The sequence below is a fragment of the Diadema antillarum genome, unplaced genomic scaffold, assembly GCF_040938485.1.
Source record: "Diadema antillarum isolate AM-2024a unplaced genomic scaffold, OU_Dant_1.0 seq00001003_RagTag, whole genome shotgun sequence".
Lineage (NCBI taxonomy): Eukaryota > Metazoa > Echinodermata > Echinoidea > Diadematoida > Diadematidae > Diadema > Diadema antillarum.
Genome location: NW_027271841.1, coordinates 270,714 through 296,549, shown reverse-complemented (window position 1 = coordinate 296,549; position 25,836 = coordinate 270,714). Strand labels below are relative to the sequence as shown.

Below are 25,836 nucleotides of genomic sequence, written 5' to 3'. Positions count from 1 at the left end.
TATTTAGTTTTGCCACATGGATTATTTTTAGTAGTGACTGTACACATCACAGGCAGGTGGCCCAGCAGTCAAAATTACCGAACTAACAATGGTAAAACTATCAACCGCTGTGCTTATTTTGACATGCACAAACACACTCTACAGGTGGTTGCATGTGTCAACTAGTTAAAACAGCATTGAATGTGAAGTGAGTAGGCACAGAGAACAGTGGATGTCTGCCGAACAGAATTAAAGATAGTGAGGTGGCCAGCAGCACTCATAATACATTGTATAGTGCTTTAAGTCACAGATCCACTAGGGATTATAAGGGATTTTTCAAACTATTCACCAAAATTATTTGATAGCCAAAGTTATTTGAGAAGTCTGTAAACATATGGTATTGAAAAATAAAAAAGTTGTTTTGGGCTGAGTTGCGTTTTGTGAACTGGTATACCATATATAGCTGCAGAACAAGTCAACCAGTGTAATACAGTTTTATGTAACACAACTGTCATCAGAATATCTAATGAGTAGTTTTACAAAGAGAAATAGTGTAGATATCTTTTGTCCTCCTCCACCCCTACCACACACACCCACACCCTGTCACTGACTGATGTTTAAAAAGAAAAGAAGAAGAAGAAAAAAAAAAAACAATCAGAGGGTGCTTTCTGAATGCAGCAAACAAAATGACACTGATACAATCTATTCCGATGCAGGAATCATGTTCCCAGCTGCTCAATGGAAATGTATGGATGCGAGGAGATGAAGGCTTTGATAGATTAAAGGATATAGAAGACAAGATAGCTTATCATGGGTGTATTTGCATGTGTTTGATTGGGAGGAAGTGCATTCGTAGGGTGCATTAAAACAAAACCTTGTACTGTGTTCATTAGCAGTGCAATGGCACTGGAGTGACTGTAAATATGTGGATGTAAAAAGAAAACAGCATATTGTAATTATGCAGACCTGTGTTATTTCTGTTGATAAATTGAGTTAAAAAGATGTGTATGAGTTTATATTCGTCAAATGGAATATTCACAGTTGCTGACCTTCAATGTGACTATGACTTCTTTTGTTTTAAACAGTTTTATGATCTACTTTTTATATAATGTCCTCTTGTGAATTCACAACAGTTCTGTTATAATATGATGTACAGCTGTATCCAAACATGTGTAGCTGTGGTTATGTGACACAGTACATGTACCACACTGTAAGCTAACTACTTGTATGTATCCTCTTTTTTGTTTGTTTGCCCTGTATTCTTGGTTCTTTGTGATATTTGACATGTTAGGTTTCATTCATTTGGGCCCTTCGATATCAGTGAAGAGCTCTATAAGATTATGAAATACCTTGGTATTGTATTCAATAAAGGCAGAGACACTACTGTTTAAGCTCAGAGAAAAATGGATGAAAGATAGAATATCAATAAACCATCACTCAGGAATACTTGTAGAATGTCATACCGGTACTGTAAAAGTGGATATTTTCGCGTGACTAATTTTTCGCGCTTGACCGTGCCAGAAGACTTTCGCGTGTTTTTAATCCCGCGGAATCAAGACATCAAGCACTGGAACATATGGCACGCAAAAATATTCGCGTGCTTTTATTTTCGCGCTAGCTTCTCGTTGCGCGAAATGCGCGAAAATTTCCACTTTTACAGTAATTACATGCAACTATTTCTTGTGCAATACTAGTACTCTTTGCATTATAGAATGAAAACACACACACACACACACACACACACACACACACTGCATTTTTTGACAATTTGACTTCTTTGATGAGAGAGTGTGCGCAAGAACATAAATTTTACAATGTCCCCTTTGCAGCCCAGAATGTATTATTTTCCAAATACATTTAAAGTTTTGAAATTTTGCTCCATAATTGCTATTGTTTCAGGTAATTGCACAAAATATTCTTTTGTCAAAAACACTTTAATGCTAGCTGTTTCAAGAACAGTGCTGCATTGAGGAAATGATTGAATGTAGCTAGAATGGAGCTGTAGCACTCATTATTATCTGTTTGTTTGTTTGTTTCGTCTTTTTATGTGTGTCTGTTTAATTGAGAATTAAAGACTATACTGTTTCTGCCATGTTTATGCTCACAGACCCTGGACCTACTATGGGACGACTACCAGAGGAAACTTGTAGACCAGATCATGAACCCACTGATGTCATACCAAGCCAAGTTCCCAGAGGTCAAAGTAAGTGTCAGGAAGGACAATGAAGTCGGAAGAGCTGGAAAATTGTAAACATTGTCATAGTTATTCATTGTTGCCAGTGAGAAGTACAGTCAGTCCAGTCAAGAACGACAAGCTATTGTATGCTGTAGATTTGTAGATTTGTTCAGCTCAGACTGATCAAGCATTATGTGTGCATGCATTTTGTGGTTTCCGGCATGTCTGTTTCCTTTGCTGTTATAGAAAAATATTTTTTCTCACTATCTATGGCTTGTGTGTACATGCTTACTCGTCTGTTGTTGTTGTTGTTGTTTTTTTTTTTTGGGAGGGGGGGTGGCAAGAGTACAATAAGAAAACATGAGTATATTTTGATTGGAGACAAGTAGTTGTAAGTTCATATATCTTACTTCCAGTGTAGTGTAGCTCAGGGATATAAAATTATGGAATTGAATGTGATATAAAAGGCAAAATGACATTGAAATGGTGATGAACACGTCGCTTCCTGTGACTGAAGAGCAAGAGGGAGGAGTGAGTAGGGTCTGTGGGAGAATGGAGGCGCCTGGAACCATTCCAAGCAGGTGCCGAGCCCCTGGCCAAACCCAGCATGAGAGCCAACGTAGGTGGGTGTGAGGGTTCTCTGGCTACAGGCTGCCTTCGTGGAGGGTGACTGATGGTTTGTATGCTGGGAGTTAAGAATGTACTACTCAACTTACAATCACACTGCAAGGAAATGTAAGGAAGTGTGTGTCCTCATAACCAAACTGTCTCATAGTTTAAGGGGTTTAAGAACATTTTAAAAAGAAATATTACCCCCATCTGCAAAACATGATGGGGAATCCTTAACCCGTTGAGAACAATCCCGAGTATAGTTGGGCAAGTGTCTATGGGAAATGCGTGTTGTAGCAAAATCAGCCCGTTCTCAATGGGTTAAGAGAAGAGGTGTCATGTATTTCAATAAGTGACAACACAGATGTTGAAGCCATATAGCAACAGTTGATTCATAGTAATCGTGAACATTTTGCAGATGGTGTTGGCAGATTTTATTTCATGTACACTCTAAAAGTGTGGCATGTACACATAAGCAGTGTGTTAAATATCAGATGATACGTTTGTCATGTTGAACATGATAGTGATGAAACACTTTTCAACAGTATGTAATCTTTTGAAAGTTTGCCATTGTTATATGAAGTGTTTGTAATTACTAAGATTGTAAGCAAGTTGCCCAGCGATGTCTTTTTCTTTTCTTGTCTTCTTTTTTTTTTTTTTTTTTGGGGGGGGGGGGAGGGGGGGGGGAAGGGGAGGGGAGGGGAGGGGATGAAGGGTGGGGAGTGGGGTAGGGGAGGAGGGGAGGGAGACGGGAGAAGGGAAAAGATGAGTCAGGAGACCTTTAGTGGGCCACAGCAGGGCACCCTGTGGAAAACTGACTGTCAGGAGTCTTTACAGTGTGATGTATGAAAGGGGTACATTATCATTCAGCCAGCTTCCCTTTGTCGCACTGCTAGGCAGTGTGCTAATAAGGCTGATATTGGCTTGCGCAACATTGGGTAAAGTCTTTTATGATAGGATTCATACATTTGCCCTCATTAAAGGGATGATATAGTTTTGGTTGAGATGGGGATTCAGATTTTAGGTTTCTGCAAGATAATTAGAGACTGCTTATTTAAAATATTAAAAAGCATACAATTCTAGGAGGAATGAAAAGTTTATTTGATGAAAATAGGTTTTTCAATGGCTGAGACATTAAAAAACAAAGTGGTCCAAGTAAAAGGTGGGTCCCGCCTTCTATTTGGACTCCTCTATTTTACTTTATTTTTGGAGATCTCAGCCGATTCAAAACCAGTTTTCATAACAAGTAACTTTAAATTCTTCCTAGAATTGTATGCTATTTAGTATTTCAAATAAGCAGTTTCAAATTATCTTGCAAGTTAAAATTTCATTTCATTTCATTTCATTCCTTTATTTATGCACGGCACACGCTTCAGTCCGGAGACTGTTCTTCCGCAGGTCCGTGCTGATAAAACACAACATGAATATATCAGAAATATGAAACAAAACTCTTACATTAAAAACAAAAACAAAAACAAAACAAAACAAAATCATCAAAATCTGAACCCCCATCTCAACCAAAACTACACTATCCCTCTAAGACATGCGATCATTCGAGATGAGATATTTTTATGCATTTACAAATGTTGAGTGCCCCTTGTATGAGAAATTTGCTTGACTGTCATTTTTTTTTAATTCATATCAAGTATCATGGTATCAGTGTGGAGTCAGCTGCAAAACATCTACATGTTTATGTAAGGGCTACTGTGTATCCAAATTTCAGCGAGACTGCACAGTTTAATTTTAGTGTAGTCCTGTGGAATCTGCTTTCTTAATTGCTTTGATTGGGCAGTCTCAAGGAGTGTAAATGAGTATTGTACTTTGTTGCTTGTGATTAAAGACTTGATTTTTATGTTAATGTTTGCAGTGCTTGTTGTTATAATGTTTTCTGTAAAAGTTTATCCTTCCTGTTTGAAAGTAGTGTAGTCCAATATCAGATTATCAATTAGACTGCAAGTGAAGTAACAGATGTTTGATAAAGTAAGTTATTTAGTTTTCCAGGAAGAGAAGGCTGGGATTAGTAAACATGTCATTCAAAATGCAGAATGCAAATTCAAGGGCAAGCAGTCTATATAAGCAAGGCCACTGTTAAGGCTAGTGTTTTGTACATGTATTTGCATGTTTGTGCTTAATTGCTTTTGATAACAGAGGGGTCCCTTAAATTTGTCAGTAAATCATGACAGTGCTAAACTTGGATCAATGCCATCATTTTGATGAATGCAAAATTCTGACTTTTAAGTACATGTATATGTTTATGAACCAGAAGATTTCAAAGACTGTAATCAATGTTATGGAGGGGTTCTGTCAGTCTGGTTAGATTGGGATTATTCTTCTTTTTTTTAAATATTACTCTACAATTTAAAAGTTCATGTAGTTTAGCTCGAGTTTGTGCTCAATCTTTTTACCAACCATTTCCTGCTTTGACACAATTTTTCCCTTTTTAGAAACGAATGGAAAAGCGTGGAAGAAAGTTAATAGACTATGACAGCGCAAGGCACAACCTGGAAGCTTCGAAGAAGAAGGATGATCAGAAATATACAAAGGTAAAAGGCTGAAGGATCAAATTGTTTTGTAACCTTTAATGATCAAAGGATCACATTCCAATACATAATGCCACAGTATTGTGATTCACCGACCATTAAGGTAACAAGGACTGTATTTAGCATCTACGTATTTACTATGTGTAGGTGCGATATATTTCTTTGTTCTTTCAGGTGTGACTGAGATAATAGAGGTTTTTATTACAGTGGTTTAATTACTATCTGTAGATGATAATAAAAACTTTGTAGAATGGAATACATGACGTCTATAGTTTCTTTGGAGTATTATTCATACTCTATAGCATGTGCACTTCACTCGTATTCACAGCAGCCAGACATAGAAGGTATAGGAAATGACACCTGTATTTCTATTTCTGTGTTATGACAGTACTTATGGATCCAGTTTATGTCTCCCAAGAGCTTAATGGTTCTCAAGAACAGAATGACCATAATCACCTAGGTTGTTAAAGCTGATGATATGGCTTGGTTATATGACAAGCTGCTGAATAATTAGTCAGGACTTGCAGTATGTTTTCTTTCAGACAAGCACTTCCTATGGCCTGTTTAGGTATTCCTCTATCTGGAAGTGAAATTCATCGTGAGCTTGAGTGTGGGATTTCATGCTAAAGTGTTTACATTTGAGAGAGGAAAATGGCATGTATTGTGTGATGTCATATAGAGCATTTTTTTTTTTCATGTGGATTGCACTTCAATCCCTCAACTGTATTCTGTGGTACATTGTATGATTTGTAAAAGTTTTGTAATGACATAATTTTCTGTAACTGTAGCATTGAATGAAAAAAAAAAGAGTAGCAAATACATGGATCTCCCTTTTAGGAATACAAACAGAATGCATGAAAAGTTACATCAGTTATAACAGGATAATATTTGGTCCCTGTGGTGGTTAAAATGTATCAGGCACTGTGACAGGTCACCATATTACCTTCCCCCTCCCGTTTGTGATCAATTGTCATTTATTGGACAGTAACTCTCTGGAGTGATGCCAATCCTCATCCAGTAGATATTCTCACGTGTCAAGATATGTGTTAGGAGAACCTGTCCATCCTGTCACTTTTGGCAGCCACTTAAAATGGTTTCCGGGTTTCTGTCATTGACAATTTTTTTATCACAAATACGGCAATAGTTGGCAAAAATTCGATAAATGAAAGCTTTTCCTGTGTGCTATTGTCAATGCAGAGAATATAGATGTATTACAAGTTTACTACCTAGTTAATTTTCTGCAGATGTGTTCTCCCATATTTCCTGGATTTTGCTCATGATTGCAAGAGGAATAAACTTCAAGCTTTAAACTAGAAGAATAAAAGAATATTTAGGACCATGCATATGTTTAGCCATTAGGAAGGGAAAATGGCACGCTTCCATTTTTTAACCTTTACTTCTGCCTGGACAATATTTACCTTTCAGTCAAGATTTGAATACAGTATTCATCACAGGATGTTTTGATACCTGAAGTACAAATACCAAAGAATTCTTAGGCAAGAAGATGACTTTGATTGCTCCTTCTTATGAAAACTAAGAACAACAACAAAACAAAACAAAACAAGGCACAATAAACGACATCAACAACAATTCTGAGGACTTGCATAAAAGGCTCAATCATACAATCATTAATAATGGGAATTGGACTCATGAGTTCATTGGAATTGAAAACAGAGTATCGTCATGTACAGTATGTATGCTCGTGGGCTACATTTAGTAAAGAGCCTCATGGAATTGATTGGAGCTCCCATGGAGCCTAAAATGCACACATCCTTTTGTTGCCTCACATGTTGCCAAGGTAGCCATAATTGTAACTTGCTGATGCAGCTGTCATGTGAGCATGGGCCCAGAGCATGACTGGGTTTCTGCACATGCATAGGGAAAGTTTTTAGAAGCCACACATAGATTGCAAGCTTGTTGTCAAGTAATGCACAAAAGGAGAAATAACGTGTTGCATAATATCTCCTTTCTGAATACAGCAGTATATAAATACTCATTTGGCGAAAACTTATCATTTGTTGTTGTTTTTTAGCATATCTTTTTGTGGAAATTGAAAAAAAAACAAACAACTATCTAATCTTTTAGGAGCAATAACAAAATAATGCTCTCTGTGGAGCAATACCATGGAAAAATAATATAACGTGATATTGCCAACTTATGACTGTTTGATTTGTATGTTAAGACAGTGAAATTACTCTGTCTCTAAAGTGAAATAAAATAATAGCAATGACTTTTACCCATGTTATACTATGTCAGGAGGAGAGAGAGAGAAAAAAAAAAGAGGGAGTAGGCATCCAAGTCAGTGAAATGACTCATTTCTGCAAAACCGAAGAATTCTTAATGATAATCAGCACTGAGTATGATTCCTGTTTTTGTAAATCACTAGACAACAATCATAAATGATACAGCAGGTGATGACAGGCGGTTAATGTAGATTAGAAGCACAAAAATAAAACCAGATCTCCCATCATTTTGTCTCATTTGAAAAAAAATAATGTTTTTATGACAATATGCAATAATGCTTATTGTGAATTATTAGTGATATTTCACAATGAAGTTTGCAGACGTGTAGTACATCTGGCAAGCATACACTTGCATTTCTGCTTGATATTCTATTCTGTGTGCTTATTTTAAGAGGACGCTTTTATGTCATTACATGCAAACCTATCAAGTGATAACATCCACTCAAATTTCAGCACTAGGAAGCTATGAGATTTAGAAATGTGACAAGGCACATCCCCCTATACTCTAGAGAGTAGCATTCAGTTGAACAGCATTAACATTTAATAACAGGATGTGTGTAAGTATTTATGAGAATCAACGGAATCAGAATTGCTTTTTGTAGTGCTGTTCTCTGATGTGGTATGCACTGAGGTTCTTGACTTTCTCAGCAAGTGTTCATGAGAAGCCTTTTTTGAGTGTGCTGTGAGCTGAAGACTTTTATTTTGGTGTCATTTTCATTTCCATTACCCCACCAGGCACAGGAAGCGTACAATGAGGCGAGGAAGATGTATGAGGAGCTAAACTCTGACCTTCACGAAGAACTACCCACGTTATATGACAGGTAGAGTCAACCACGCATGTCTTACTCTCGCAAGGATAACAGTTTTTTTTTTCCAAAGATGATTAGGCAAAAATATTGTGTAAAAACTGAACAACTGAAAATATCAGGACAAAATCATTTCACATAATGCAGCTCCTGTGTAAGGGAGCTTGAATTAAGCATCATGATTCTAGTCTTTACAAAACATAATGTTTATTCAGCAAACTTTAGGCATAAGTGATTTGCGCTTTTGAAATTTTGGAGTTCTGATTAGCCCAAGTACTCATTTAGGACTGGGAATGTACGTGTACATGTAGTCCATGTGATGTACCAAAAAGGCAGCATAGATAAGTCAGGAGGAAAGATTACTTCCACTGACATCTGTAAACCTTTTGAATCACACGGTGCATGACCTACAGTTGTTTTTGTTTTTGTTTTCTTTTCCTGCCTCCTTGCGTGGACAGTCGCATTCCTTTCTACGCCAACACCTTCCAGCTGCTGTCTGCTGCCGAGTCTACGTTCTACGAGGAGGTGGGCAAGGCCAAGTCGTCGGTGAGCTCCATCATGGGTGTCCTCTACCAGGATGCCACTGAAGGAAAATACGACATCAGGAAGAGGTGAGGAACTCTCTCTCTCACTCTTGCTCTTCACTTAGGTTCTGTAACATTACACTTTTTCTGAGCCAAATAGCATGATGTAGGCCCACAAATGATAACACTTTATGCTACTATCAAAATGAATGAATAGAGTCATATAAATAATCATGATATCAATCTGTGGTCAGAATCTAGTGTATGTACATATATTCTTCTGCGCTGCAAGAGCTTCTGATATGCGTAACAATAATGCAAAGCTAATTTTTTTTTTTTTTATGTATCTTTGAGTTTTGATATAAAGACTGCTGCAGTTAGAGATTTCATGATTTCTAGTAGTAAGATATTCCACACAGTTTGGGAGCTGCTCAGGAAAATGCTTGGTCTCATAATGTTATTTTTGTTTTGCATGTTGGGATTTGTATCCGTGGTAATGTTTATGTAGTATTTTTTGTACGTGCCTAACCAGAAAATTTGTAGGGGCAGTCTTTCAATGTTATTTCACATCTGCTACTGGAAAAATTAACTTCATTTTGAGGGGAAAAAATGCTCAGTGAAAATATGAAGATATGTATGTACATTATCAGAAGAGAAACAAAACTGAATGCGTAGTGTCTTGAATAATAGGGTGTTTTGTAATATACATAAATATTTTGAGATACATGTACATCATGTGGCCACATAATTTGTAATTAAGAGTACCTCCAAGTTTTTAAAAAAAAAAAGTTTTTTGTTCATCAGTTTTTGCTTGAAAAGCACATGCCATTCAAATATCTATAGTGCAGCTTTGATTTCTTTGAAGAGAAAATGAGGAAATAATGGTGTCAATGGAGTTTATTACGTGTATGAAATCCATGCACAACTTCCATCTATTTGTGTGTTATTGTGATATGTGTATGTTCAATGGTTATTGCCTCTAAATCATCAGGTCCATTGTACTGAAAATAGTATAGCATTAGCCGCCCACATGAATGTACAGTATATTGTATATCCAGATGAATTAGTGTCACATAGATGGGCACGGGAATAGCAACCGGATTCTTGGAAGGGCCACAGCTGTATGGCTCTACATTACATCTATTGCATTGAATGATATATCATTACAGAGCTTCCACCTAGTGGAAGATTGCACAAATAATATCTTTTTGTTGAGTCAGTAGGAATTTTTAGGAAATATGTTCATTAGTGATATATCTGTCCTGAAGCACATACAAAGTCCCTGCCAGGCAGGTCCCTTGAAATGGTTCCATGCTTTTATTGGCATGTTAATCACATGTTACAGAATCTCATGGTTGATGTATGTCAGTCCCCATGACCCTTTTTTTTTTTGTCTCGCCCACCGGAGGTGAAGGCGAGACTAAGGGATCCAAATGGCGTCCGTCCGTCGTCCGTCCGTCGTCCGTCCGTCGTCCGTCGTCCGTCACAAATGTTAAAGTTTACCTGCAAGACTCTCTTATGATGCATAACTTGGCAACTGTTACAGCAATGGCAGCCACACTTGGGTGATAGAAGCACTAGGGGTATCTTCATGTTATGGTGTTGTCAGAGGTCATGTGATGAGGTCAAAGGTCATTTGAGGTCATATATTTAAGGGTATGTGCAAGACCCTCTTTTCTATGTTAAAGTTTACCTGCAAGACTCTCTTTTGACAAATAACTTCACATAAGTTGTTTGGATTACAACCTAACTTGGGTCATAGATGCACTTGGGGTACCTTCATGTTATGGTGCCGTTGGAGGTCACAGGATAAGGTCAAAGGTCATTTGAGGTCATACGTTAAAGTTTACTTGCAAGACTCTCTTATCACTCGTATCTCGACACATGTTGCTACAATAGCAATCAAACTTGGGTGATGGATGCACTGGGGGTACCTTCATGTTATGGTGCCGTAAGAGGTCACATGATAAGGTCAAAGGTCATTTGAGGTCATACATTAAAGTTTACTTGCAAGACTCTCTTATCACACATAACTCAGCACATGTTGCTACAATGGCAATCAAACTTGGGTGATGGTAGATGTCTCTTGGGAAGTTGAAGGTAACCACAAGGTCAAAGGTTACAGACAGGGGTCAACGAACTTTTAGGGCCCAATGTTAAGTTTTTAGGGTGCATTTCGTTTATGGCTCATAACTTTTGATCCCTTTGTCCGTTTGTGACCAAACTTGGATGGAACATATCCCTTGGGGAGGTGAAGGTCGTCACAAGGTCAAAGGTCACAGACAGGGGTCAACAAACTTTTAGGGCCCAATGTTATGTTTTTAGGGCGCGTTTTGATTGTGGCTCATAACTTTTGATCCCTATGTCCGTTTGTGACCAAACTTGGACGGTAGATGTCCCTTGGGGAGTTAAAGGTCATCACAAGGTCAAAGGTCACAGAAAGGGGTCAACAAATTTTTAGGGCCCAATGTTAAGTTTTTATGGTGCATTTCGATTATGGCTCATTACTTTTGATCCCTTTGTCCGTTTGTGACCAAACTTGGATGGTAAATGTCCCTTAGGGTATTGAAGGTCACCACTAGGTCAAAGGTCATAAGCAGGTCAATTAACTTCTGGGAGTTATAAAAAATATTAATTCCTTGTACGCGAATGGGCGAGACACAATTTGGCGATTGCCTTGTTTTTTCATATTTTGTTTAGGTTTCTCAAGTTACAGAATGTTACTCACTTGTTGAATAAGTCACTTGATGCTTATCTGTGTGACTTCTTGCACCCTATACGTGCATAAACATTCCTCCATACAAGTTTATATCTTGCTTCTTATATGTTTGTTATGTAGAGAGAAAGGGAGACTATACAAAGAGAGTCAAGGGATTTGCTTCATGCCTAAAGAATGAGGGTTTCCTGTGGGGTTTTTTTAAACAGCTAAATTTGATGTAGTCCAAATAAGAAATGGGGTGTGAGGGGTGGATTTAGGAAGTGGTTTTGATCCCGTTCCGATGCTGTCTGTGTCTCGCTGTTCACAGTATCAATGAGACAGAGTTAGTCACCATGATGGATGAGCCTCATAGGTAATTACTCTGCAGACACTTTATGAACAAGCAAGGAGACAACAGGGAATTGTTTTTGATTTTTGATGTTTTCATGCATTTTTAGTTTCAGCACTGCGTGATTAACAGGTGCTTTTGCATCTTGAGGCATTAACTGTATGCTACATTTGTTGCAAAATATTTGAAGTGAGGAAAAACAAATAGAAAAGGGGAAAGATTTGTATTGATAATGTGTGCCATGTTATATCATTTCATCCTAATCATTTTCATATTGCATTACTCCAGCAATGTCATTGTGTCCTAGTATGTGTGTATGTGTGTTAGTGTGTACTTTTAGGTTCACCAGTGTACTAGGAAAATGAGTACAGCATGGATTATGAGCTGCATGCATTGATCCAACCAGTGTCACTTTTCCAAGATGTCTCTGTGTGTGAATTGCAGTTTGCATCATTTTCTGATGGCTGTGTGCAGAAGTGACCCCTCCCCCTCCCCGCTTGTGAAGCAGTACAGGTTTTCAAGGAATGTTCCAGAATATTGACTGTGTTTGGAGTCAGACAGTTGTTATTGTTAACAAGTTAACCGGATGTAATCTCTTTGTCTTTCCTTCTCTCCCTTTCTCTGCGGTAGAGACAGGATGTGGACACAACTTGACAGCCTGACATTGAAATATTTGACACAACCCCCCCCCCCCTTTTTGTCATTGAGAATCTGTGATCCCTAAAGAATGCAATGTTTCCTTGGTTTACCCAGCAAATGAACTTGAAGTTGCTGCTGGTTGTTCTTTCATTTATTGTAATACAGTAGTTCATACACATGTATGTCATGTTGACATGGCCAATAAAACAACTAAAAACAGTCCAAGTACCAGTAATCATTAGATCCCAAGACATATTAGCATAGTCAGATCGTGGGTTATATAACTGACATGCCAAATGGTATAATAATTTCACCTTAAAGATATGCCATATTGTGCTTTGTAGGGGCACATTTTTGCCTTATTTTAAGTCTGTCTGGTATGGGCATGAGTACAGACATACAAAGGAGCACCCATAGAAAAGCAGTGAGCTTTGATTCATAATCACACTTTTCCCTCATCATTGTCTGTGTAGTTGTCAAGTCTGATCAGTGTCTTGAAAGGTGTCTGAGCCTTCCTTTCGTAGGGAGTTTTAGGAGACGGTTATTTCATCTCCTGTGGCTCAACTCAAAAGCTTGCAGCTGATTTAACCATTGTTAGTGTGTTGCCATGTTTGCTGCATGTATCATGATAACACAATAGTTGTAAATCTCTCTGGGAAACATGGCTTCGGTTAAGTTCAGTCATGTTGTTGACTTCAGTCTTGGAATACATGTGTATTTTCAGAGTAGTAAAAAAAATCCAAGTTTAGAAAGAAAAACCATATATACAGGAGATGACACTAACAATTTTATGTTTATAATGTATAGGGTAAAATACTGAGAATCCATAAAATTATAGCAGGTTGGCAAAATGTATATCCTGCTTGAGCTGTTGCCAACCTAGAGTTCACATTGTATGCTTATTTGACATATTGTCATGTGTAAAAGACATATTGCGTGCACTTTGATTGTATGTTACATCACATACAGAGACTATGGGAAGTGGTTTTCTTGTTCAGTTGTTCGATAGGAGGTTTTGGGTTTATGTCTTGTTTTTTGTTTTGTTTTTGTCCCTTTTTTTTTTGGTTATTAATGATACCACTTATATATTTCTAGGTCTGAAGTTATGAATGAGGACAAACACATCTATTCACCTTTCATGTGCTCAGGCACGTACACCTGTAACTTAACTTGCCAACCTCTTTCATTAGCATTCAGTAATCCCTCCATCTTTGACCTAGTTAAAGTTAGCAAGCCCACTCAGGTGTAGCGATATGCCTCAGTCCAACAGGAAGGCCATGGTGACGCTGTAGGGATTAGGGGATTAGGTAAGGCTCTATTCACTGACAATTAGTTTCCAGAAATCAGTGCCAATTGTTGAAAAAGGCACTCCAGTGCACGTGGCAATTAGTGAAAGGAGCACAGTAATTGCTGAATGCAAGTATTGTAAGGGGGATGTAATATCTGTTGTATAATTTCTATCATGTACATGTAGTTTGTACATTACATGTTCATAATGTTGGGGTGTGGTCAGCATTAACTATTTTAACCTGTTGAGGACGAGTCCAGAGTATACTTGGGCAGGTGTCTATGGGAACTGCGTGTTGTAGCAAAATCAATCCATCCTCAACGGGGTTAATACAGGGGAAACTTCAGAAAAACTTTAGAAAAAAGAAAACATCTTGAGGGCATGCTTTGGTGTATGAGATGTTTGTTTGATTGTGTATATGTGTGTGATGTGTGTTTAAACAATATCTATTGTACATATCTAACACTTTCTCAGAGTGTAAATTAATTTGCAAATGTTATCTTGGTGGGCTTGTACTACCATTCATGTTTCCATTCTGATATTATTCCAGTGTTTGCTATTTACAAATAGGAAAAGAAAAAAAAAGTTACGGGAGAGGGGGTGTCTTTCTCTAAATACTAGGTTCACGTATGAAGTATGTATGCTACATAAGGTCCATATTTGCTGAGCTAGATTTAGGGCTCTGGGTACTTGAGTCTTGGTAAATTAGCTTTAAAGAGTACTTCATTGAATACAAAAATAGGGCACATACATGCTATTCATTGGATATGGCACTTCATTAATCTTGGAAAAAAAGCTTTTCGTTTCTGTCATACAAAGTGTTAATGGCTAATGAAATGTGTAAGCATATACATACTGGACTATTACTCATTGTTTTGCTCACATTACGATGTAGATTATTTCCATTTAGTGGAAAGAGTGTAAAACATTATGATGAGGTTTAGTTGGAGACTCAGGTGGATAATTGATCAGGATTATGCCTACCCGGCCGGCGGTGAAGTAGCCGAGTCCAAAGACACCCTGACCCATTCTCAAACTAGAATGGAGATAATCCTGACTCACGAGTGGTGCATTCTTTGTCATTGCTCCTTGGAATACTGTATACGCTATAATTTTCGCGTACATAAATTTTCGCGAATTGCCGCTGTCACACATTTTCGCGAGTGGTTAAATTCGCGATTGGGGGACCAGAGAAAATATGAAGTGGCAAAGAAAGTGTGAATTTTCAACTTACTAGCAAATAAGAATGATACTAGTTATACACTGCATGAAAAAGACTTGCCAAACTCTGCGAACTAGTAAGTTAGAATTCAACATTTTTGAAGTGGTTAAGTCCATCGCGCTAGATTTCTGACGAGTGGTCCCCTTGCGATAATGGATTGGCTCTCTACAGTATTCGTAAGTAGACGTGGACGTGCGTAAACAAGCTTAGCCAGTATGGTCTGTTCGGTAAGCCGTGACATGGTATACTAGTACTGAAATGTTCGTATCATCAAGGCGAGGGATTCATTTTGGAAGGTAATATTTTCGCGTGTTGTTAATTTCGCGAATAGCTCCCGACTCGCGAAATTCGCGAAAATAAAACCCCCGCGAAATATATAGCGTATACAGTATCTGGAATAAAAAATCTTGCCAAATACCAAGTCATTTCAAACATAGTGATAGGAATTTTTACAGAGTGTGTTTGTTGACATGCAGCTCATATTTACTGCTTGAAGCAAGTGTTGTTGTTGTTGTTTTGTTAGGGATTTTCACACATGCTACACAAGTTTGTGCATTTTTTTTTCTTTTTTAGAGAAAGCCAGTTATCAAAACCTCTTGCCCCTTGTTATCCATGGATATTTGTGAACTTGCCATGGCCTCATTGTTGGCCTGATACCTGAAGTTATGTATATTCTCCCTGCTTATCATACATAACCGAATGTAACAGCATATTAGCAAGATGAATTGAATACTAACCCATAAAGGTATGGATTGTGGTCCAGATGATTCATCATGATGTGTTCTGTCATACAAGTTTCTTGACCAAAGACATAGAATGGAAGAGTGTGTTTGTGTTTCTAACTCATTCATTTGTATGATTTGTCCGTGATCTTTATTCAGCTATGTAATGAATTTTATGATATCATGACTGTTGGCAGTAGAATATAATATTGCTTGCATATTGTGATAGTGAGCTTTTATCTTGTGTTTCTATAAAGATAAATATCTGTGTTTGATTGTGTGTGGTATAGATTTTTCCATCAGTTATTTTTGTTAGAACATGCAAGCCTTGCTGTTTTATGTATCTTTGTGGGCAGTAAACCCAATACTAAGAAAAAGTATACCAGTAATAAAGAAAAAATATGTATATGATGTACTGTGCTTTAATGGTAGTAGTAAAAAAAAAACTATTTGGAGACATACAGCAGCTGTCTCTAAGTAACAAGAGTGACTTTGTTTTCATTTGATTTTGTAATTGCAGGTACGTCAATGGTCTTATACAATGTTGTAAGTGATGTCATGGATCACTGAATATGTTTGCATGAAGACGCTTATGTTTTATGACGACTGCTACATGCAAAATGTTAACTATGTGTCATAACTATACCGAGCTTTCTTTGCATCAGTATTTCATGGAGGCCTGACAGATTTCTGCATTACTTTAAGTATTGGTTTTTCTATGCATGCCTTTTGTGAGATGTGACAGTTTATGGATGTATCTTGCTGAAGTCTTGATCAAATATGCTCTGCCTTCCAGGATACCAGAACTCTTGCGCCAGAGCAACAGCAGCAGCAGCACGCCCCCGTCCACCATCTCTTCTCCCATCAGCCCCGCCCAACAGAAGACCCCCAACGAGTCGCCCCTCTACTCGGTACCCGCTCCCATAGACCAACGGCGGAACCTACCAGAGGACAGGGATGATGAGGACGATGATGATGATGAGGACCAGACTGCGGAGTACCAAGTGCCCAGATCGACCCCACTTGAGGTATGGTGATCATGCGAGACTGGCCTTACCAGTGTGGTCTCATTTCCTAGACTAAACCCTACAATAGAGGTTTTTGTTTTCCAGCTGCCCTTACATGTAAAAACAACAGAAAGGAGAATATCTCTCCTCTACATGCCAAAGTTGTAGGGTTCATTGACAAATCTCATTAGTGAGTGATGCCTTTTGTAATAAACACCATCCGTGCAAACCGTATGTATAGTATAGAGAGGTCAAGAAAACTTGTTTTTGCCGTTTTGTTTGAGTGAAGACTGCCCACCTCTCTATGACCCTTATACCAGTTATACGTAATTTATCCTGCACAGTGTTGGAGGAGAAACAGAACAGGTGTAAAGATATGTGTAAAATACTGCATTTCAAAGTAGGGTATTTTTCTTTTCTTTTATGAAGGTTTATTACCAAACAACAAAAACAAATAATATCACACTCTATGCCAGGATCTATTGTTTACGCCCTATATTTGTGGGGGGTTTAGTTTTGTGAATTTCACGAGTTGAGTGCAATTTATGATTTTAAAAAACATGCAAAATTGTTAATTCTGGTTCCCGAAATAAAGGCGTCGTGCACAGATATATTTCTCCATTGATTGTGAGCTTCCTCACTTGCAGAATTATTCAGAAGTCCTGATTTGCACAAAAAAAAATTTGACTCACTGAATGTATGGCATAATATTCTACTGTAGACCTGATTTGCATGCGACAATTCTTTGATGATTTTTTGCTTGTCTGTGTCTGATTTACATCTTGCCATATTGTTTTTCCTTCCCAGAGCAACCAGTCTCCACCAGGAGAAACAAAAACTCACAACGGCACACCTTTGCCCTCATCTCCTCCTCCGTTACCCCAGACAAACGGTTCCCTTCCAGCTGGTGTACTATACAGGGTGAGCATTTGTCTTTTTCTTTCCTTTAAAGGCACATAGTCCCGGTAGTGTAGAGGGCGTTGTTGATGATACTGCTGATCACCATTAGCATTGATACGAAGATTGCCGAAGTTGAGCTGTCATCAAGAGTAAAGCGCGTAGGTGTTGCTAGGTAACGTTGCCTTCGTTGTCTTCCCTGGGCATCACGCTGTTTGTAGTAATGCCAGGGTGCGTGCATATGTGCTTTTTATTATGACATCACAAAAGAAGTTTGCTAAAGCTGTCATCCCCCTCAGCCGAATCATGAGCCGAACTGTGATCGGACCACTGACTACAGTGGATCGGACTTCTTCAGACTCAGGGAAATGGGTCACAGCGTAATCGCCAAAGAGGAGTCAATGGCGTAGGTCTCTATAGGAAACTTGCGCAGTGCGCCCGCGTACGCATTTGACTAACCACCGCGACCACGTGCCTATAATGATCCCTCTTTCTCTCTCATGCTCTCATTTGATTGTCCCTTTCTTGTACAGTGGAGCAAGAGAGAATAGAGACTGCCCCACACAAACAAACCCCTTACCCAGTCTTAACATTGGTCCCCTATCCAGTGGTTAGTGCATAGTTTGTGCTGGATGAAATTTGGGATGTCGAGTCTGAAATCAATACCTCCGATGTCTTGTCTGCCTGGTAATGGATCATGCTGAGTGAAGCCTTTGCAAATTGGGTTGATCTCAGCACTAATTAAAGTCACACTGTGTGAAACTCTGTGGTATCATTTGTCTAAATCTGATCACGAAATGCTGTCTGAGCTCATGGGGGTACGCGGCAATAAGTACTTTGATGTGTTGTTTGAGACAATGAAGTATAGAACGAAACAAGACCAGGAAATACCACAAGCCCGTGGATAGGTTTCTGAATGTCCATGTGTGTGTAGCAGAGAACTCTTCAGAGCGGATACTCAACGACGTTTATGATCTCTTCACAATTGTTACGTTTAGATTGTTGTGAGAACAATGGAATCAACTTACAGACCCTCCTTGTCTTATTGAGAGTTAGGCAATTTATTTTATGAAAACACAAATGAAGCTGCCATGCAGTAGCGCTGTAAGGCAACATGCAGATAACTTTAATGAAATATTGTTATAGGATAGTGCTTTGACATTGGCTATTCTCTTATGATATCTTTTTGATCAATTCATTTTTTTTTTTTTTTTTTTTTTGCATGTGACCAGCCAAAGTGAACCACTCTTATGAACATTGTCCATCAAGTAGTGTTTTGAGGCCACCAAAGCAATAACAGTTGTATAATATACCTTTCATGGAGGAGATTTTGCACATCATATAATGTGCAAACTGATCAGACATTTCTAAGGCAAACTAAGCTATTTTTCAAAGGTTGTTGCACAGCCAGCTATACATTGCATCATTCTACTATTTATACCCCCACCCACACATAGTGTGTATGGGGGTATTTAGGAATCACTCTGAGGTCAGGGGGGTGTTTCATCAACGTTTGTCAGTGCTGACAACTGGAATCACCATAGTAACAGTCAGTGACCAGAGCATCTCAGCCAATCAAAACGAAGGATTTTGCTGAAATTGTCAGGGCTGACAAATGTTGATGAAACACCCCCCTGGTGGCCGGTTAGTTGGTTGGTCATTCAGTCCGTCGGGCGAGCGAAAATCACACAAGAATACTGTTAAGTCTGTGAGCATTTAGCTTGAAATTTGGCACATGTGACCGCTATAGTACATAGATGTGTGATCTTAATCTTTTGTCATAATTGAACAATGTGTTGCCGTGGTAACAGCATATTTTGATTAAAAATTATGCAAATATACTTATAGATTCAGTTAACTCCCCAAGTCTTTGAGCATTTAGCTTGAAATTTGGCACATGTGACGGCTATGATATATAGTTGGACAAACTTCATTTTTTGTTAATGTCAAACATTGTGTTGCCATGGTAACTCCACCCACCCCCCCCCCCAAAAAAAAAGAAGATAGATCAGATGGGAAACACATGTCTATATAATTACAGTCTTGCTGTAAGTAGACATTGCCTGTCTCCATCTCATTACAAAGGAGCTGTGTCAAGAGAAATCAGGACCATAGTTCTCTCTTTTTCTGATACACAAATCTCATACATTGTATCTCACTTTGTTCTTTATTGGCACTATAGGTGAGAGCGACACACGACTATTCCCCAAGAGACTCGGATGAACTGACACTTAACAAAGGCGACATTGTCTGTGTGGTAGAATTTGAAGATCCAGAGGATCAGGTATTTTTCATACCAGTGTGAATGTTATATTTGCAGTGATGGTGAGATGAAGTAGTTGTTTACATGGAACATCAGTTGTTTTACTGTGATATTTGTAGATACTGTATAACTTTCGTCTGTCTTGAACAATTCTGTACATGTGGCATTACAATTTGTGATATGTTTTGATCAATGTGCCCCAAGTGATCCCAAAGGGCAATGAAAAGTAGACATTAACTGTCAAATGCCTTGGCGCTTCATCCTGCATTTTGAAGCAAGACATACGTTAAGATACTTGTAAGAAATTCATGTTGCACATTTTTTGGAAGGAAAAAAACAGACAATAGAAGTTCTTATTTGAGAAAGATAAAAAGGGAAATGAAGAGATTTGTGTGACACGGTTTCTCTTAACCCTTTGAGGACGGACTTATTTGCTACAACACGCATATCCCATAGACACTTGCCCAAGTATACTTGTGACTAGTCCTCAATGGGTTAATACAACGTTTGCATGAAAATATGGCAAAACTTAAGATCGACTTTTTCGTACATTGATGAACTTCAAGCTTTCTACTGGTCTGATTTGTTTCTGATAAAATGAAGTTGATCATTACATAAAATTGTGCTTTAATTGTAGAGAGCACAGAGTCTAGACTGACATTTGTCTACATGTCTCTTTTCCTCCTCCTCCTCCTCCTCTGCATCTGTTCCTGAAGGATGAAGGCTGGTTGATGGGCCACAAGGAGAACAGCTCAGAAACGGGGGTCTTTCCGGAGAACTTCACCTGCAAACTTTGATAACAGTGCCCCCATGCCCTTGTCAGCATTACCCCAACTTCTCCATTCTCATTTGAATCATCCTTGTTGTAATTGTGGACACTTCCCGCGCCATCACTCATGCCACCAACACTTGTGCATGTATTAACAAAAAAAAAGCATGCTTACTGAATGACGCATACTGCCCATGAGGTTTCATCCACGTTTCTTCGTATGGACATTTCAAGTACCATTTTATGAGTGACTAGTTATTATTATTATAAAAAGAGAGAAAAATCATCTGTACTCATGGTGCTGTGGGGTTTTATCAATTATTATGTTTATGTTGCTTTTCTTAAACACCCAAATATACAGTAGGTGGTAACCATGATTTTAAAGATTTTACTTGATTTTATCTTCCACATTTAAGTATACATATTGATGAACTTCATGGTGTGACATTCAAACATGAATAGCTGCTGAGTCAGAAATTTTATGAACTTTGCTTTAATTTTGTTTGTGTGTAATTTGGATCATGATGCTGTTTTACTGAGTTAAAAAGTATTTCATTGATTTTCAGGGGATGAAGTATCACAAAATTTCACTGTGCATTCATGTATTGCCAAGCATTGTAACTACTGAAACCAGGAACAAAGGAGGGAAGAACAAATAAAACGACAGGAAATTGGAAATTTGGATTACAGAACATGAACTACAAGAATATTTCAACATTCCAATTTGGCCAGTTTTTTGTAGGATGACTAAAAAAGATGCATACCATAAGCCTATTTGCTTGGTCAGATCCAGATCCGCTTACACACTGTCGTGATAAAGTGGTTGGAATTCTCGTATTTGAGCTCTAAGAAGGGATTTGGTATGCAATGACCTCATTTCGGTATGACATGATGATGATTTAGGATAGCCAGCAGGAAACATCCCTTGACCCACACACCTTGAGTTTGATATTAGGAGGAATACATCGGTCATAACTTGTTAATTTTGTCTTCAGTCTCAACTGGACCTTGTACAGCTCAAACTTTTAACTCGAAAAAATATTGGATGCATGAAGCATTCATTTCAATCAGAATATGTCGTTTCACATTTGAAGTACGTGGAGAAAGTGTAATCTAGGTATGACATCGATGAACGATTTTGAATTTAAAAATGTCACAGAAAAGTATGGAGATACATATAGAGATAAATGTCAGGGTTGTCAGTTATTTATTTTACTACAGAAAAGGTATCCAGATTTCTTTTTGTAGCGCTGAAATAGCAAATTATGTACCAAGAGCATAGGCACTGTTTGAGGTCCCTTTTAATATGTATGAAACAAACTAAACATGGAGGGTTTTTGGCTTGCTGCAATGTAAAATATTGGAAACTTTTGTGCATTTAGAGACACACTCTTTCAAGATTAAGATCAGAGATCTAAATGAAGACACACATTTTAGTGAACCTAATACAAATATTTGCATTATGCATCGCACATGAAGAGTAAAGAAAAAAAAAAGAAGAAAGAAAGCTAATTGGAAGCCACAGTGCTGAGTTTATGCAAGAGTATAAGGGATGAGAGTTTGCAAATCAAGTCATTAGTTAAAAAGCAGTAAACGTAATTGTCGATGTTGATCTTGTTTTTCAGTCAGCTATCAATGAATTTACCTACTGCATCCATAATAAGAGAATGTTAACCTCTCTGTTTGGTCTCTCTTCACTGAACAAACGTGTATCATGTGCATTTGTTTAAAGGAGGAACATGCCTTAATTGAAGCACAATGATAATCAGAATTGGAAACTTGATTGTCGGCTTGAAGAAGATTCTCAGCAATGAAGGCAAAGTCTCGATCATGTTATTCAAGTTTAATTTGTATTTGTATGTTTGTTTGTTTGTTTTTTTAGTTTCATGAAAGCTATCATTTCCTCGATGGTAATTGGAGGAAACGTGTCAAAATAACCCTTTCAAAACAATGAGTGCTAATTGCTAATGATATTGTATGCAAACAGGTTGCTAGATGTGATGACGTGGTTAAGGGGCATTTATTACTCCACTATGGCTCAATGTAGTCAGAGTCAGAAAGACTTTATTCATTATATGTGGGTGAAAATGGGAAAAACAGCGGGAAAAAAGTAGCAAGAAAAATTGATGAAATATGTGGTGATCTTTTGGGTTTAAAACTGGTATCTTCAAAATTGTTGCATTTCTCTTGGAGAGACTGAAATTCATTGCCTATTGTTTTGTCTTTTACAAGTGACTTGTGCACTGTGTGAAGTAATGTCTGCAACATGGGTAGATGTACCAGGGAGGTGATCCCACCTCCCTGGATTTACCCAGTCAGTAGCAAAGGAAATGATAGAGGAGGATTTTCTCCAACGTAATGCAAGGTAGTTTTGAAGTCTGTAGAACTATAGCCTGTTATAGTTTCACAAATTCAACAGTGCTACGTGTCCCATGCATGTCCCACTTGAATGAGCATTGACATCCTGTATATGCTGTACATATTGCGGGATTTATATTTTCGTGAATTTCGCGAGTCACGTGCTATTCGTGAGTCACATGCTATTCACGACTGTAACAACACATAAAAATGTTTACTCTGATCCAGACATGAGCATGATATGCATGCAGACATTTCTTCATTTATTTCTGTACTCCATGATCGCAAATTCAAACACTTTTCAGGATTATCAGGAAGTCCCGATTCGCAAATAATTAGACTTGCTTTTAAAATTTATAGCATAGACAGTTCACCGTTAATGGATGATGATATGAAGAGGAGGAAAGGCGGGCAGAAAGAGAGAAAACATATAGCCTAGAATCTGTGTATTTTTTCTTTTTTTGGGGGGACTGGTTTGCTCATAACTCTGGCATGCTCACATCATCTCTTTCCTCTCAAATTACCATCCCAGCAGAATTACTTGACAGACCCATGTATCTACGAACAAGTGTTGACTTGTTGTGTATCTGAAAAAAAACTCAGTGAGATGGCGTCTCTCCCATCTTATCAACCTGTTGTGCAAACTACTCGCTGTGATAGAATGAGGTAGCCGTTGTAGATGATCTAGGAAGATATCTTTGTCATAATGAAGGGTAGAAGTTGGTCACATGTGGTACAGAATTTAGTGAGAAGAGATTACATGCATTGATTTGAAGTTCTCCATGAGGTTTAATTGTCACCAGTATTATGTGAGCCAATCTTTGTTGAAACAAGTCAGCTATGCAAAGAAGTTGTGATTTTTTTTCTCTCTCTCTCTCTCTCTCTCTCTCTCTCTGTAATTGTGTAACTGTACATTGGGCATTGCATTTCTTGTTGGTTTGTTGTCTATTTTGGTTGGCTTGATTTTCATTTTGGAGTAGATAATAGATAAGTGATTACCAGTTTAATGTTTTTTTTTTTATTTGTATTGATCACAGTAATTTTAAGCATGATTGTACATAATTTGTCTTTTGGGTTTTGACTCTTATCATGTTATGTTATGAATTCACAACATTTGCATACTGGCTGTCCTCCTGTGGAGCAAACTTTTAAATAGAGCCACTGTGAGTAAGTGCTTGAAAGGGATGATTCTGGTGGTGGTAATCATTGTAGGAATATATTGTAACGAGACTGCCAGTTTAGTGTAAAATTCGGCCCCTTCTATGATGCGGGAAGCTGTGTTCTGTACAAGAAAACAAAATCATAGGATATCGGGAAAGACGGGCAGTATTTGATCCGTCTTGGTGTTCTCTTAGATGCAGCTGTGCTCAAAGGCTTGCTCAAAGTATGGTCCTCGGTGACAAGATGAGGCCAGATTGGCAAATTAAAAATCATAGTGTGACCAGCTTGCCTGAATCTTGAAAGAAGTTGCTCATGAGCATGTACATGTGTATGTTTCTGTTCTTCTGCTTTCTGTTGTCAGGAGGGGCCAAAATCTGGAAATACATAAGATCAGATAACCTCATGTGGCTTAGATTTGAGCTGATAAACAACTTTGGTGTGTTGCACTCAGTACATGACTATTAGAGACTGAAGAAAAAGATAATTCTGTAAAGTACACCTTCATGTCCAGCTGCTGACATTTGGCTGTGACAGAAATGTCATGTGAACAGATCAGTGGATGCAAGTGCTGGTAGTAGAAATAAGTAGTAAATGAAAAAAAAAAAAGGAGCCCAAGTACCTCCTTTTTATGTGTACGTGGCAAGGAAGGTCCTCACAATGTACAGAAATATGCAAATGATTGTTGCAATTGAAAAATACATTTTGTTGTAGGTGGTAAAAAGCCTTGATAGCTTATCGATGTATATTTTGAGTGTGGGGATGCACCTTTTGGTTGTAAGACACTGTTACTGATATTGACAAACATTTTTTTTTTCTGTTAATTTGCTATTAATTCTACCATATAACAAGTCAACCTGTGAATTCATGTAATATGTAAATTGCACGTAGCCCTTGTTGGACAAATTAAAGATTATTTAAATTTGAAATTACCGTAATGCAAAAGCTGATTTTTTTTTTTTTTTTTTTTTTTGTGAGTCAGCATGAGATCCTTTAGCTCAGAGAGTTCAACTTTAATTTGGAGTAACTGTGCATCCATGTTCATGATTGGAATTTTTAAATGCCATTGGTACTTTTCTCTATCATGGTTAAATCATACAGAACTGTTTAAAGGGTGCTTATGAAATGTTCTTTCTGTCTAGATGTCCTCTTTCAGCAAATCTCCATGTGGTGATCTTCAGGCAGTAGAGTGTAGTTATATTACTTTTCACATACATTTGTTTGGGTTTCAAGTGACCCTTTAACATCATGCTTGAAAATGTATTGAAGTTGATAGTCTTCAGTAAGATGCATCCTCTTACTAAGATAAAGGAGGTATAGTATGTGATACTTCCTTGCTAAGATGCTTATGGTGATTTTTTAGGTGGGTATTGCAAGCTTGCCTACATGCTGATCTTAGAGTGTTTGCAAGAGACATGCAAAAAGGCAATTGTCAATTGTAATGTATCCTCAAATGGGCCAAAATTGATGTCTGCGCAAAATTTAATCTGAGACAACAGGTATTACCCCATTTTTCCCCATTGAGGGATTGTCTTGCAGAACCGTATCAATTGTCTTTTAATGTTTTGATAGTTTTTTTTATCAATCTA

At 38.0% G+C, this 25,836-nt stretch overlaps 1 protein-coding gene across 1 annotated transcript in view; it reads left to right on the top strand.

The window, feature by feature from the left end:
- Positions 1 to 20,759, top strand: part of LOC139742490 (myc box-dependent-interacting protein 1-like) — a 50,594-nt gene extending 29,835 nt beyond the window's left edge. Inside the window, exons 4-11 of the mRNA XM_071653027.1 lie at positions 2,087 to 2,182; positions 5,209 to 5,307; positions 8,283 to 8,368; positions 8,812 to 8,964; positions 16,592 to 16,823; positions 17,610 to 17,723; positions 19,882 to 19,983; positions 20,679 to 20,759. Coding sequence (XP_071509128.1) covers positions 2,087 to 2,182; positions 5,209 to 5,307; positions 8,283 to 8,368; positions 8,812 to 8,964; positions 16,592 to 16,823; positions 17,610 to 17,723; positions 19,882 to 19,983; positions 20,679 to 20,759 — 963 coding nt within the window. The remainder of the gene's footprint in view (positions 1 to 2,086; positions 2,183 to 5,208; positions 5,308 to 8,282; positions 8,369 to 8,811; positions 8,965 to 16,591; positions 16,824 to 17,609; positions 17,724 to 19,881; positions 19,984 to 20,678) is intronic.
- Positions 20,760 to 25,836: the final 5,077 nt, after the last annotated feature.